Source organism: Pogoniulus pusillus, chromosome 41, assembly GCF_015220805.1.
Source record: "Pogoniulus pusillus isolate bPogPus1 chromosome 41, bPogPus1.pri, whole genome shotgun sequence".
Taxonomy (NCBI): Eukaryota; Metazoa; Chordata; class Aves; order Piciformes; family Lybiidae; genus Pogoniulus; species Pogoniulus pusillus.
In genome coordinates, this window is record NC_087304.1 from 3,430,861 (window position 1) to 3,443,747 (window position 12,887).

At 60.2% G+C, this 12,887-nt stretch overlaps 1 protein-coding gene across 1 annotated transcript in view; it reads right to left on the minus strand.

Moving 5' to 3' along the window:
* Positions 1-12,887, minus strand: part of LOC135192172 (fibrillin-2-like) — a 99,150-nt gene that overhangs the window by 65,471 nt on the left and 20,792 nt on the right. The window contains exons 5-8 of the mRNA XM_064175097.1: positions 6,420-6,572; positions 4,861-5,058; positions 3,129-3,272; positions 916-1,035 (exon numbers count right to left, since the gene is read on the minus strand). Of these exons, the coding sequence (XP_064031167.1) occupies positions 916-1,035; positions 3,129-3,272; positions 4,861-5,058; positions 6,420-6,572 (615 nt within the window). The remainder of the gene's footprint in view (positions 1-915; positions 1,036-3,128; positions 3,273-4,860; positions 5,059-6,419; positions 6,573-12,887) is intronic.

Consider the following 12,887-nt stretch of genomic DNA (forward strand, 5'->3'; position numbering starts at 1 on the left):
GACAGCGACTCCACCACCTCCCTGGGCAGCCCATTCCAGTGCCAATCACTCTCTCTGCCAACAACTTCCTCCTCACATCCAGCCTAGACCTGCCCTGGCACAGCTTGAGACTGTGTCCCCTTGTTCTGTTGCTGGTTGCCTGGGAGAAGAGCCCAACCCCACTTGGCTACAATGTCCTTTCAGGTAGTTGTAGACAGCAATGAGCTCTGCCCTGAGCCTCCTCTTCTCCAGGCTGCACCCCCCCAGCTCCCTCAGCCTCTCCTCATAGGGTTTGTGTTCCAGGCCCCTCCCCAGCTTTGCCACCCTTCTCTGGACACCTTCCAACACCTCAACATCTCTCTTGAATTGAGGGGCCCAGAACTGGACACAGCACTCAAAGTGTGGCCTGAGCAGTGCTGAGCACAGGGGCACAAGAACCTCCCTTGTCCCACTGGCCACACTGCTCCTGAGCCAGCCCAGGATGCCATTGGCTCTCTTAGCCACCTGGGCACACTGCTGGCTTGTCTTCAGCTTACTATCTATCAGTACCCCCAGGGCCCTCTCTGCCTGCCTGCTCTCAGCCCCTCTGGCCCCAGCCTGCAGTGCTGCTTGGGGTTGTTGTGGCCAAAGTGCAGACCCTGCCCTTGGCCTTGTTCAATCTCATCCCAGCTGTGTGCCAGCTCGGCAGAGCACAGTCGTGCCAGGTGGGGGAGGTCAGGAGAGAGCTTGGCTGGCCAGCAGCAGGTTTAAGGCAGGCAAAGGGAGCAAGAGGGCGAGGGGAGAGTCTCCTGCTCGGGTTCCGCAGGGCACCGCTGGGCTGAGCTGCTCTGGAATCTCAGCCCAGCCCTGGCTAGGGAGGGTTGGTTGGTGCTGGGCGCTCAGCAGGTTGCTGCCACCCTTGCAGCACCTCCCAGGAGGAGACAGGAGGTTCCTTACCGATGCAGGCCTGCTTGGTGGGGGTGCTCTGGAAGCCTTCGTGGCACTTGCAGTGGTAGGAGCCAGGGGTGTTGACGCAGTCGCCGTGCACGCAGGGGCTGCTGGAGCACTCATCCACGTCTGCAAAGACAGCAGCCTGAGCCCCTGAAGCACGGCACAGCAAAGCCCCAGGGCAGGCAGCTCCTCTGCTTGGCATCCTGATGGCCAGCCAGGTCCCTTTGCATGGCAGCTCCTTCCCTCAGGGTCCCTCTGCCTGGCATCCCTTCTCTCAGGGTCCCTCTGCCTGGCATCACTCCCCTCGGGGTCCCTCTGGCTGGCATCCCTTCTCTCAATGTCCCTCTGGATGCTATCCCTTCCCTCAGGGTCCCTCTGCCTGGCATCCCTTCTCCCAATGTCCCTCTGGCTGCATCCCTTCCCTCAGGGTCCCTCTGGCTGCCATCCCTTCCCTCAGGGTCCCTCTGGCTGCCATCCCTTCCCTCAGGGTCCCTCTGCATGGCATCCCTTCCCTCAGGGTCCCTCTGCATGGCATCCCTTCCCTCAGGGTCCCTCTGGACGCTATCCCTTCTCCCAATGTCCCTCTGGCTGCCATCCCTTCCCTCAGGGTCCCTCTGGCTGCCATCCCTTCCCTCAGGGTCCCTCTGCATGGCATCCCTTCTCTCAGGGTCCCTCTGGCTGCCATCCCTTCTCCCAATGTCCCTCTGGCTGCCATCCCTTCCCTCAGGGTCCCTCTGGATGCCATCCCTTCCCTCAGGGTCCCTCTGGCTGCATCCCTTCCCTCAGGGTCTCTCTGGCTGCCATCCCTTCCCTCAGGGTCTCTCTGGCTGCCATCCCTTCCCTCAGGGTCCCTCTGGCTGCATCCCTTCCCTCAGGGTCCCTCTGGATGCCATCCCTTCCCTCAGGGTCCCTCTGGCTGCCATCCCTTCCCTCAGAGTCCCTCTCGACCTTCTCCAGTGCTGTGTTATTGTTTGGATTTGATGACCTGAGAGGTCTCCTCTGGGTCCCAACTCCTGGGACTCTAACGCGTGGCCACCAGAGGGGAGCTGTCAGCCACTGTGCTCCCTGCAGGGCCAACTCACACTTCCCATCCTGCTGCTTTGTGAGAATCCCCAAATCCCAGCATGGAAAAGTCAGAAGGAACCTCTGGAGCTCACCCAACCCAACCCCTCCTGCCCCAGCAGGGCACCCACAGCAGCTTGCCCAGCAGCACAATGGCCAGGGGGGGTTGGAAGCTGTGCAGAGAAGGAGACTCCACAACCTCTCTGGGCAGCCTGCTCCAGGCCTCCAGCATCCTCACACCTAACAAGTTCCTCCTCCTGCTCAGGTGGCACTTCCTGGCTTCCAGTTTGTGCCCATTGCCCACTGGGCACCACTGAGCAGAGTCTGGCCCCATCCATTTGCCCAACCTCCCCCACTCTGCCAAAGCAGAGTCACCATGGGCAGGTTGCCCAGGATGGCATCCTGACACAGGACCACAGCTCACAGGGTGTCAGGGGTTGGAAGGGACCCAAAGGGATCATCCAGTCCAAGCCCCCTGCCAGAGCAGGACCACCCAATCCAGCTCAGGGCACACAGGAACACATCCAGACAGGCCTGGAAAGGCTCCACACAAGGAGACTCCACAACCTCTCTGGGCAGCCTGTGCCAGGGCTCTGGGACCCTTCCAGACAAGAAGTTGCCCTTGTGCTGAGCTGGAACCTCCTGTGCTGCAGCTTCCATCCATTGCTGCTTGTCCTGTGCCAGGGAGCAGTGAGCAGAGCCTGTCCCCCCCTCCTGACCCCCAGCCCTCAGAGATTGATAAGCATTGATTCAATCCCTTCTCAGTCTTCTCTTCTGCAGCCTAAGCAGCCCCAGGGCCCTCAGCCTCTCCTCCTCAGGCAGTGCTGCAGTCCCCTCATCATCCTCACACCCTCCCTTGGACTCTCTCCAGCAGTTCCTGTCCCTCTCCAACTGGGCAGCCCCAAACTGAAGGCAGTGCTCAAGAGGAGGTCCCCCCAGGGCACAGCAGAGGAAGAGGAGAACCAAACCACTCAGTCTTCCCCGGCCCCAGGTCCTTCAGCCTCTCCCCATCAGACCTGACACATCCTGGCACAAACCCTCCACCTCCAGCCTCTTGCAGGGGGAGCTCTGAGCAGGCTGTGGGGAGAGGAGCAGCACCTGGGGGGGGGTGCAGCGAGGGGCAGGGCTGGGGCAGAGGTGGTGCTGAGCCTGCTCACCGATGCACTCCCCCCGCACGTCCTGCTTGTAGCCCATGTTGCACTCGCAGCGGTAGCTGGAGGGGGTGGGGATGCAGCGACCGTTCAGGCACAGGTTGGTGAAGTGCTTGCAGATGTCGATGGTCTGGTTGAGAGTGGCAGTGCCTGCAGAGCACGGGAGGTGGCGTCAGGCACAGGATGGCAGCTCCTCAGCGTCACAGAAGCAGAGGAAATTCCCCTCAAGCCCTGCATGGGGGTTCAGGGAAGAGACCCCCGGGGAGCAGCCAGTCCAATGCCCTCTGCTCGCTGGGGCTTGAGGAGGGCAGATGGAGACTGGAGGTCACAGGACCACAGGTGTCAGGGGGTGGAAGGGACCCAAAGAGCTCATCCAGTCCAACCTCCCCTGCCAGAGCAGGACCATCCAATCCAGCTCAGGGCACACAGGAACACATCCAGACAGGCCTGGAAAGGCTCCACACAAGGAGACTCCACAACCTCTCTGGGCAGCCTGTGCCAGGGCTCTGGGACCCTTCCAGGCAAGAAGTTGCCCTTGTGCTGAGCTGGAACCTCCTGTGCTGCAGCTTCCATCCACTGCTGCTTGTCCTGTGCCAGGGAGCAGTGAGCAGAGCCTGTCCCCCCCTCCTGACCCCCAGCCCTCAGAGATTGACAGACATTGATTCAATCCCCTCTGAGTCTTCTCTTCTGCAGCCTAAGCAGCCCCAGGGCCCTCAGCCTCTCCTCAGCAGGCAGTGCTGCAGTCCCCTCCTCATCCTCACAGCCCTCCCTTGGACTCTCTGCAGCAGTTCCTGTCCCTCTGCAACTTCCTCATCTTAAAGGTGAGGAAGGAATTCTTGGCAGTGAGGGTAGGGAAACACTGGCACAGGCTGCCCAGGGAGGCTGTGGATGCTCCCTCCTTGGAGGTGTCCAAGGCCAGGTTGGATGAGGCCTTGAGCAGCCTGTGCTGGTGATGTCCCTGCCCATGGCAGGGAGTTGGAGCTGGATGAGCTTTCAGGACCCTTCCAAGGTGCAATTTTTGTGAGCATCCTGGAGCCAGTCTCAGCTCCATCACCCTGCCAGCAGATGCTGTTTAGCACAGAACCAAGCAGGTTGGCAGAGAGCTCCAAGCTCAAACAGCCCAACCCATCCCCCACCCCTGCCCAGCCACCAGACCATGGCACTCAGTGCCCCAGCCAGGCTTGGCTGCAACACCTCCAGCCACAGCCACTCCACCACCTCCCTGGGCAGCCCATTCCAGTGCCAATCACTCTCTGCCAGCAACTTCCTCCTCACATCCAGCCTCAACCTGCCCTGCCACAGCTTCAGCCTGGGGCCCCTTCTTCTGGCCCTGGCTGCCTGGCAGCAGAGCCCAACCCCACCTGGCTACAGCCTCCCTGCAGGCAGCTGCAGGCAGCAATCAGCTCTGCCCTGAGCCTCCTCTGCTGCAGGCTGCACCCCCCCAGCTCCCTCAGCCTCTCCTCACAGGGCTCTGCTCCAGGCCCCTCCCCAGCCTTGCTGCCCTGCTCTGGACACCTTTTCCAGCACCTCAATTGGAATTGAGCTGCTCCTGGGCTCAGGACCCAGCACAGCACCCGTGGCCCATGCCAGGGCTCTCCCCATGGCAGAGCAAACCCTGCAGCTCTGCAGGGCTGAGCTCTCATGCCCATATGGCTTGCAGCAGCCTGCCCAGCAGATGTGTTCTGGGCCAGGCTGCCCTGTGCTGGGTCAGCACAGCAGGGGAAGTCACTTTGATTACCGATGCTGGAGCTGCCTGGGCCCATTCCAGGCAGGCCTGGGATCCCTCCTTGTCCATTTGCCCCATTTGGGCCGATGCCTCCAGGTCCATTGAGTCCAGGCCCAACACCATTGGGCCCAAATCCAGGAATTCCTGGAAAGTTCCCAGGGAAGCCTGGCACCACTGGGAGCCCTTCGATGCAGAGCCTGCGGTACTCATCTGAAAGAGAAGAGCTGCCTGAGTGCTCCTCCAGCAGAGCCTCAGCCCCCTCCTGCCCCTGCCCCTGCAGGGTGCTGATGGAAGCAGGGCAGGAGGGTGAGGAAGGCTGCAGGGCTCTGCAGCAGGTGATGGGGCACAGCTTGCCAGGCTGTTTGGCAAGGGCTGGTCAGGGCACAGGGGGCAGTTGGCACCATGGGCTCCCTTCGTGCAGGGCAGGGGACAGGAAGGTGCCAGCTCAGAGCTGGTGGTGAGAGGAGAGAGGCTGAGAGCTACCTCAGCAGTGCTGTGCCTCCTGCTGCCTGGGCTCACCCTGCCTTGGCTCTGAGGTCTTCTTATGGTGGAGGCCAAAGAGAGACGAAGAAGGAGGAGATGGGGGAGGAGGAGGAGGTGAAGGAGGACACAGGGGAGGAGGATAAGGAGGAGGAGGACAAGGAGGAGGAAGAGAAGATGGAGGAGGAGGAGAAGGAGATGGGGGGGGAGGAGAAGGAGATGGAGGGGGGAGGAGAAGGAGATGGAGGGGGGAGGAGAAGGAGATGGAGGGGGAGGAGAAGGAGATGGAGGGGGAGGAGAAGGAGATGGAGGGGATGGAGGAGATGGAGATGGAGGTGGAGGAGAAGGTAGAGATGGAGGTGGAAGAGAAGGAGATGGAGGTGGAGGAGAAGGAGATGGAGGTGGAGGAGAAGGAGATGGAGGGGGAGGAGAAGGAGATGGAGGGGGAGGAGAAGGAGATGGAGGGGGAGGAGAAGGAGATGGAGGGGGGGAAGAAGGAGATGGAGGGGGGGAAGAAGGAGATGGAGGGGGGGAAGAAGGAGATGGAGGGGGGGAAGAAGGAGATGGAGGGGGGGAAGAAGGAGATGGAGGGGGGAAGAAGGAGATGGAGGGGGGGGAGAAGGAGATGGAGGGGGGGGAGAAGGAGATGGAGGGGGGGGGAGAAGGAGATGGAGGGGGGGGAGAAGGAGATGGAGGGGGGGGAGAAGGAGATGGAGGGAGGGAGAAGGAGATGGAGCAGTAAGAGGAGGACAAGGAGGAGGAGGAGGAGGAGATGGAGGAGGAGGACAAGGAGGAGGAGGAGGAGATGGAGGAGGAGGAGGAGATGGAGGAGGAGATGAAGTGGGGGGAGGAGAAGGAGAAGGAGGAGGAGATGGAGGAGGAGATGAAGTGAGGAGAGGAGAAGGAGAAGGAGGAGGAGGAGAATGAGGAGATGGAGGGGGAGGAGGAGAGGGATAAATTCTTGCCTCGTGTGAGCTCCTGTGGCTCAGCATCCCCAGGTGACCTCCCCTAGGTCTTGTGGGGCCAATGCTAAACATCAAGCCTGGGGGGCAGCAGCTGCTGCTGGTGGAGGTCTCTGGGGTGGCACTCACCTGAGCCTCGGACCGGGCACATCTCCGGGGTCTGGCCGAGGGCCCAGCAGCGCCCTGAGTCGCAGCAGCACTGCAGCTTGGTGTACTGCCCGGGGAGGTCCCCAGCACAGCGACCCCCAATCAGGGCAGAGAAGCATGTCCCAATCCTCTGATCTGCCAAGAGAAGGGGGCACATCCACAACAGGTCAGCTGCCAAGTGCCCATCGCCAGCCGTGCCCCTTCCAGCCACCCAGTGCCCCAGCCCAGCCTCCTCTTCTGCCTCATCCTCCTAGACCAGGAGGTTCTCCAACAGCTCCACCTGGAGCACAGCAAGATCTCATTCCCAGTGTTAGATCCTAGGCTCTTAAATGCTAGAAGCAGCTCAACCAAGAGCCAGATAGGGGCTGGAGGTGGGCAGCAGGTGGGCAGGAGGAGAGGATTCCCTTCCTCCACCTGCTGCCCACACTGCTGTTGGCTCCGGGTGGGAGCTCACAGTGCTGCTTCCTGCCCAGCTTCTCACCCACCAGGCTGTGCTAAGTGGATCTAACCCCCCCCCCACCCAGTGCTGTGCTGAGCAGGGACCTGTCCACAGCCACAGTGACCCTGCACAGCTCAGACTCTCAGGCTGCTGCCTCCCCTCCCCACATAGAATGCTAGAAGCAGTCAGGGTTGGAAGGGACCACAAGGAGCAGCCACTTCCAAAGTGGAACCTAAGAGGTTCCATCTGGGCAAGGAAGAGAAGGTTCTGTGGTGTGAGGCTGCTGGAGGCCTGCAGCAGGCTGCCCAGAGAGGTGCTGGAGTCTCCTTCTCTGCACAGCTTCCAACCCCCCCTGGCCATTGTGCTGCTGGGCAAGCTGCTGTGGGGGCCCTGCTGGGGCAGGGAGGTGGAAATGGATCACAGAATCACAGAAAGGACTTCCAAGATCATCCAACCCAACCTATCAGCCAGCCCTGTCCAACCAGAGAGTCACAGAATCACTCAGGGTTGGAAGGGAGCACAAGGAGCAGGCAGTGCCAACCCCTGCCATGCCCAGGGACACCCTACCCTAGAGCAGGCTGCACACAGCCTCAGCCAGCCTGGCCTCAAACACCTCCAGGGATGAGGCTTCCACCACCTCCCTGGGCAGCCCCTGCCAGGCTCTCACCACTCTCCTGCTCAGCAACTTCCTCCTCACCTCCAGCCTCACTCTCCCCACCTCCAGCTCTGCTCCATCCCCCCCCACTCCTGCCACTCCCTCACAGCCTCCAAACTCCCTCCCCAGCTTTTTTGGAGCCCCCTTCAGATGCTGGCAGGCCACAAGAAGGTCCCCTGGGAGCCTCCTCTGCTCCAGGCTGCACAGCCCCAACTCTTTCAGGCTGTGCTCACAGCAGAGCTGCTGCAGCCTCTGAGCATCCTCCTGGCCCTGCTCTGGACACTCTCCAGCATCTCCACAGTCCTCTTGGCCCAGGGGCTCCAGAGCTGGATGCAGGACTCCAAGTGTGGTCTCAGCAGAGTGGAGTAGACTTAATGTCCCAGGCATGCTCTGAGGAACTGTTCCCTGCCAGCTCCCAGTGGTCCCAACATCTCTTGGAGTTGGTTCTCAGCTCCACATCCCTCCAGCTTGCTCTGTCCCATTCCCATTGGATGCCTCTGTCAGGCCATGACTTAGATCCCACTGCCTGGCCTGAGATGGGAGGAGAACAAGCCCTGGATGGGGATCACTGCCCACAAGCCTGGCCAGAGCCACAGACACCAAGCCTGGCACCAGCACTGGATGTGTGGCTTCTGGACAAAGCCCAGGAGACTGAGGGTCTTCCACACCTCTAACAGGCTCCATCTGGCCCCAAATCCTCTAGGAAAACCTGGAATCTTCCACTCATTCATCTCTCCTCTTTCCTCCTCAAGGAAATTAATGAGGGGGAAAGTCTGCTGCTATTTGTCACCTGTGCCTGCAGACTGCCAGCAGCCAGCAGCTGCCACTTGCCTCCAATCTAATTGGAATTAATTGCAGGCAGCTCTTTGATCCTTGGGCTGTGCTCACAGCTCTCTAATCCCAGCTGAGTGGCCTGCAGAGGACACTGACCCCTGCTAAAGCCAGGGTGAGCACAGCAGCAGGGCTCTGCTCCCATCCATCCCTCCCAACCCTCTGACTGCAGCAGGAATTAGTCCCTGGCAGGAAATTTTATCCACCAAGGTGGAGGAGGAGGAGGAGGAGGAGGAGGAGGAGGAGGAGGAGGAGGAGGAGGAGGAGGAGGAGGAGGAGGAGGAGGAAAAGGGAAATTTGAATGAGGGGGTGGAATGCCAAGCTGGGTTAGCTCCTCCTCTTCATCCTGAAGGGAAGCACAAACCACACAGGTCAGGTCATAGAACCATAGAATCAGGCAGGTTGGAACAGAGCTCCAAGCTCAAACAGCCCAACCCAGCCCCCAGCCCTGCCCAGCCACCAGACCATGGCACTCAGTGCCCCAGCCAGGCTTGGCTGCAACACCTCCAGCCACAGCCACTCCACCACCTCCCTGGGCAGCCCATTCCAGTGCCAATCACTCTCTCTGACAGCAACTTCCTAACAACATCCAGCCTCAACCTGCCCTGACACAGCTTCAGCCTGGGGCCCCTTCTTCTGGCCCTGGCTGCCTGGCAGCAGAGCCCAACCCCACCTGGCTACAGCCTCCCTGCAGGCAGCTGCAGGCAGCAATCAGCTCTGCCCTCAGCCTCCTCTGCTGCAGGCTGCACCCCCCCAGCTCCCTCAGCCTCCCCTCACAGGGCTGTGCTCCAGGACCCTCCCCAGCCTTGCTGCCCTGCTCTGGACACCTTTTCCAGCACCTCAATTGGAAGTGAGCTGCTCCTGGGCTCAGGACCCAGCACAGCACCCGTGGCCCATGCCAGGGCTCCCCCCATGGCAGAGCAAACCCTGCAGCTCTGCAGGGCTGAGCTCTCATGCCCATATGGCTTGCAGCAGCCTGCCCAGCAGATGTGTTCTGGGCCAGGCTGCCCTGTGCTGGGTCAGCACATCAGGAGAAGTCACTTCAGTCACTGATGCTGGAGCTGCCTGGGCCCATTCCAGGCAGGCCTGGGATCCCTCCTTGTCCATTTGGGTTGATGCCTTCAAGTCCACTAAGATCTTCCCCCTAACATCCAGCCTGAACCTGCCCTGGCACAGCCTGAGGCTGTGTGCCCTCCTTCTGTTGCTGGTTGGTTGTTGGTCACCCCAAGCCCTTTCTCTCTGGCAAGTGGCAGGAGCTCAAGGGCACTGCCCAGGTCTCTGCAGGCTTCAGCTAAGGTCTGTGCCCCACAGCACCTTCACCACTGCTCCTTAGCAGCAGGATGTAGCCCATCTGCCATGGAGCAGATGGGGCAACACCACCTGCACATCTGCAGATGCACCTGAGGGGCCTTTGTTCATCCCTGGCCATGCCTCTTTCAAGCCATCCATGCAAAGCCACCCATGGCACTGAAAAGCAAACCTCAGAACCTTCTGGAGCAGCCTCCTCTGCTGCCTGCAAACCTTTGAGCCTGCCTTTTGCAAGCAGCAATGAAGGAAGCCCTTAGGGAGGGCTGGAGACTCTGTGTCAAGCACAGGTGGTTGCTGCAGACCATAAATGTCCCTTTCCAACCATGACTGACTTGCTGCAGCTGAGCTGCTCTTTGTCTTTGACCAAGGCAGCTAATTGAGGGCTGGGAGCAGCTCAAGCTCAGCCTTTTTGCTGTTTCAGCTGTAAAAACTAGAGGAGATTATTCAGATGCAATAAAAAGCTGTTGGCTTGAGCCAAAAAGGGAGGGCAAGAGATGAAGGCTGCCACCAGAAAGCAACCACATCACCCATGCTGGTGCCCCATGATGTATGAGACACCACCTGGAATGGCAGAGGCTGGAAGGGAACTGCATCACCTCTGCTGTGCCTCTCCTGGGAGGCAGCACTGAGGGGGGGGTCAGTGCTGGCTGCCCTGAGGCAGGGGAGATGACTGCAGCCTGTTGACTGCAACCTGTTGAGTGCTCTCCTCCTTGTTCTGGGCAGCAGCAAACACAGAACCAGCAGATCCCAGCATGCTGGAGGTGGAAAGAGACCTCTGGAGCTCATCCAGTCCAATCTCCTTGCCCCAGCAGGGTACCCACAGCAGCTTGCCCAGGAGCACAACAGGCAGAGAGGGTTGGAAGCTGTGCAGAGAAGGAGACTCCACAACCTCTCTGGGCAGCCTGCTGCAGGCCTCCAGCAGCCTCACACCAAACCAGTTTCTCCTCCTGGGTGCCAGTTTGTGCCCCTTGCCCTGTCTCTGGGGTTCTCATTGCATCCCTGTGGACAGAGGCTGCTTGGGAGCACTCAGCATGCTGGGGGTGGGAAGGGACCCCTGGAGCTCACCTGCCTACAACTTGCTGCCTGCAGGGAGGCTGTAGCCAGGTGAGGTTGGGCTCTGCTGCCAGGCAGCCAGGGCCAGAAGAAGGGGACCCAGGCTGAAGCTGTGGCAGGGCAGGTTGAGGCTGGCTGTGAGGAGGAAGTTGTTGGCAGAGAGAGTGATTGGCACTGGAATGGGCTGCCCAGAGAGGTGGTGGAGTGGCTGTGGCTGGAGGTGTTGCAGCCAAGCCTGGCTGGGGCACTGAGTGCCATGGTCTGGTGGCTGGGCAGGGCTGGGGGCTGGGTTGTGCTGTTTGAGGTTGGAGCTCTCTTCCAACCTGCTTGATTCTGTGCTTCTATGATTCTAAGAGGGCTGTGGAGATGCTGGAGAGTGTCCAGAGCAGGACCAGGAGGATGCTCAGAGGCTGCAGCAGCTCTGCTGTGAGCACAGCCTGAAAGAGTTGGGGCTGTGCAGGCTGGAGCAGAGGAGGCTCCCAGGTGACCTTCTTGTGGCCTGCCAGGACCTGAAGGGGGCTCCAAAAGAGCTGGGGAGGGACTTTTGAGGCTGTGAGGAAGTGGCAGGAGTGGGGGGGATGGAGCAGAGCTGGAGGTGGGGAGAGTGAGGCTGGAGGTGAGGAGGAAGTTGTTGAGCAGGAGAGTGGTGAGAGCCTGGCAGGGGTTGCCCAGGGAGGTGGTTGAGGCCCCATGGCTGGAGGTGTTTGAGGCCAGGCTGGCTGAGGCTGTGTGCAGCCTGCTCTAGGGTAGGGTGTCCCTGGGCATGGCAGGGGTTGGCACTGCCTGCTCCTTGTGCTCCCTTCCAACCCTGAGTGATTCTGTGACTCTCTGATTGGACAGGGCTGGCTGATAGGTTGGGTTGGATGATCTTGGAAGTCCATTCTGTGATTCTGTGATCCATTCCCACCTCCCTGCTCCAGCAGGGCCCCCACAGCAGCTTGCCCAGGAGCACAATGGCCAGGGGGGGTTGGAAGCTGTGCAGAGAAGGAAACTCCAGCACCTCTCTGGGCAGCCTGCTGCTGGCCTCCAGCAGCCTCACACCACAGAACCTTCTCTTCCTTGCCCAGATGGAACCTCTTAGGTTCCACTTTGTGCCCTTTGTCCCTTGTCCATAGAAGCCTGGGAGTCATTTTCCTGCCAGAAACTGGACACTGTGGGAGGAAGAGGGGCCCAAAGTTATGTGCAAACAGCTTTGTGACCCTGGAGGTTCAGGCTGGGGGTGGGAGGTGTCTGCAGTGCCCTGGGCTGTGCGTGGGAAGCAGCTCTTTGGGTACAGAGGGATCCAGACAACCATCCCCACACACAGCAACCTGCTCCCAAGGGTGTGAGCTGGGTGAGGTGAAGCTGATTTCACTTCCCAACCCCAGCTGGTCCCTAGCCTGGGGCAGTGAGGATTTATGAGCCAGAACCTGTGCTCTAAGCAGGAAGGAGGAGGAGAAGGAGGAGGTGATAAAAGTCACCATTTGTTTGCACTTGGAGCAAACCTCCTTCCCAGCTCCTCTGCAAAGCACTTCTGGGATGTTCCCCATCCCTGGCTCCTTCCTTGCTCCAGGAGGGTTGGAAGCTTTCCCATGGACACTCCCCACCCACATCCTGTGCCTGCAGTTGTGGTGCAGGGGGAGCAGAGGTGTCCTTCCCTGGCTGCCATCTAACAGAGTCCTGCAATCCTTCTGGTTGGAGGAGATCTTCCTGCTCTAGGGTAGGGTGTCCCTGCCCATGGCAGGGGGGTTGGAACTGGCTGATCCTTGTGGTCCTTCCCAACCCTGACTGATTCTAGGATTCTAAGATGATCCAAGTCCAACCCTCAGCTCAGCACTGCCAGGGTAGTACCAAACTATGGCACTCAGCACCACATCTACACAGCTTTGAAACTCCTCCAGGCATAGGGACTCCCCCACTGCCCTGGGCAGCCTGGGCCAGGCTTGGACAACCCTTTGGGGGCAGAAATTGTTCCTCATGGCCAAAATAAACCTCCCCTGGGGCAACTTGAGGCCCTCTCCTCTTGTCCTGTCACTTGCAGCAGCAAAGAGGTCACGCCTGGGGTTCTGCCATGAGGTGGTGCCAGCCTGTGAGGAGCCCAAGGATCCTTCCTCAGCCAGACCACTGGGGACAGAGACCTTCCCCTTCAGTCCTCCCAGTGACCTCAGCAGTCCCTTGTTGAGCA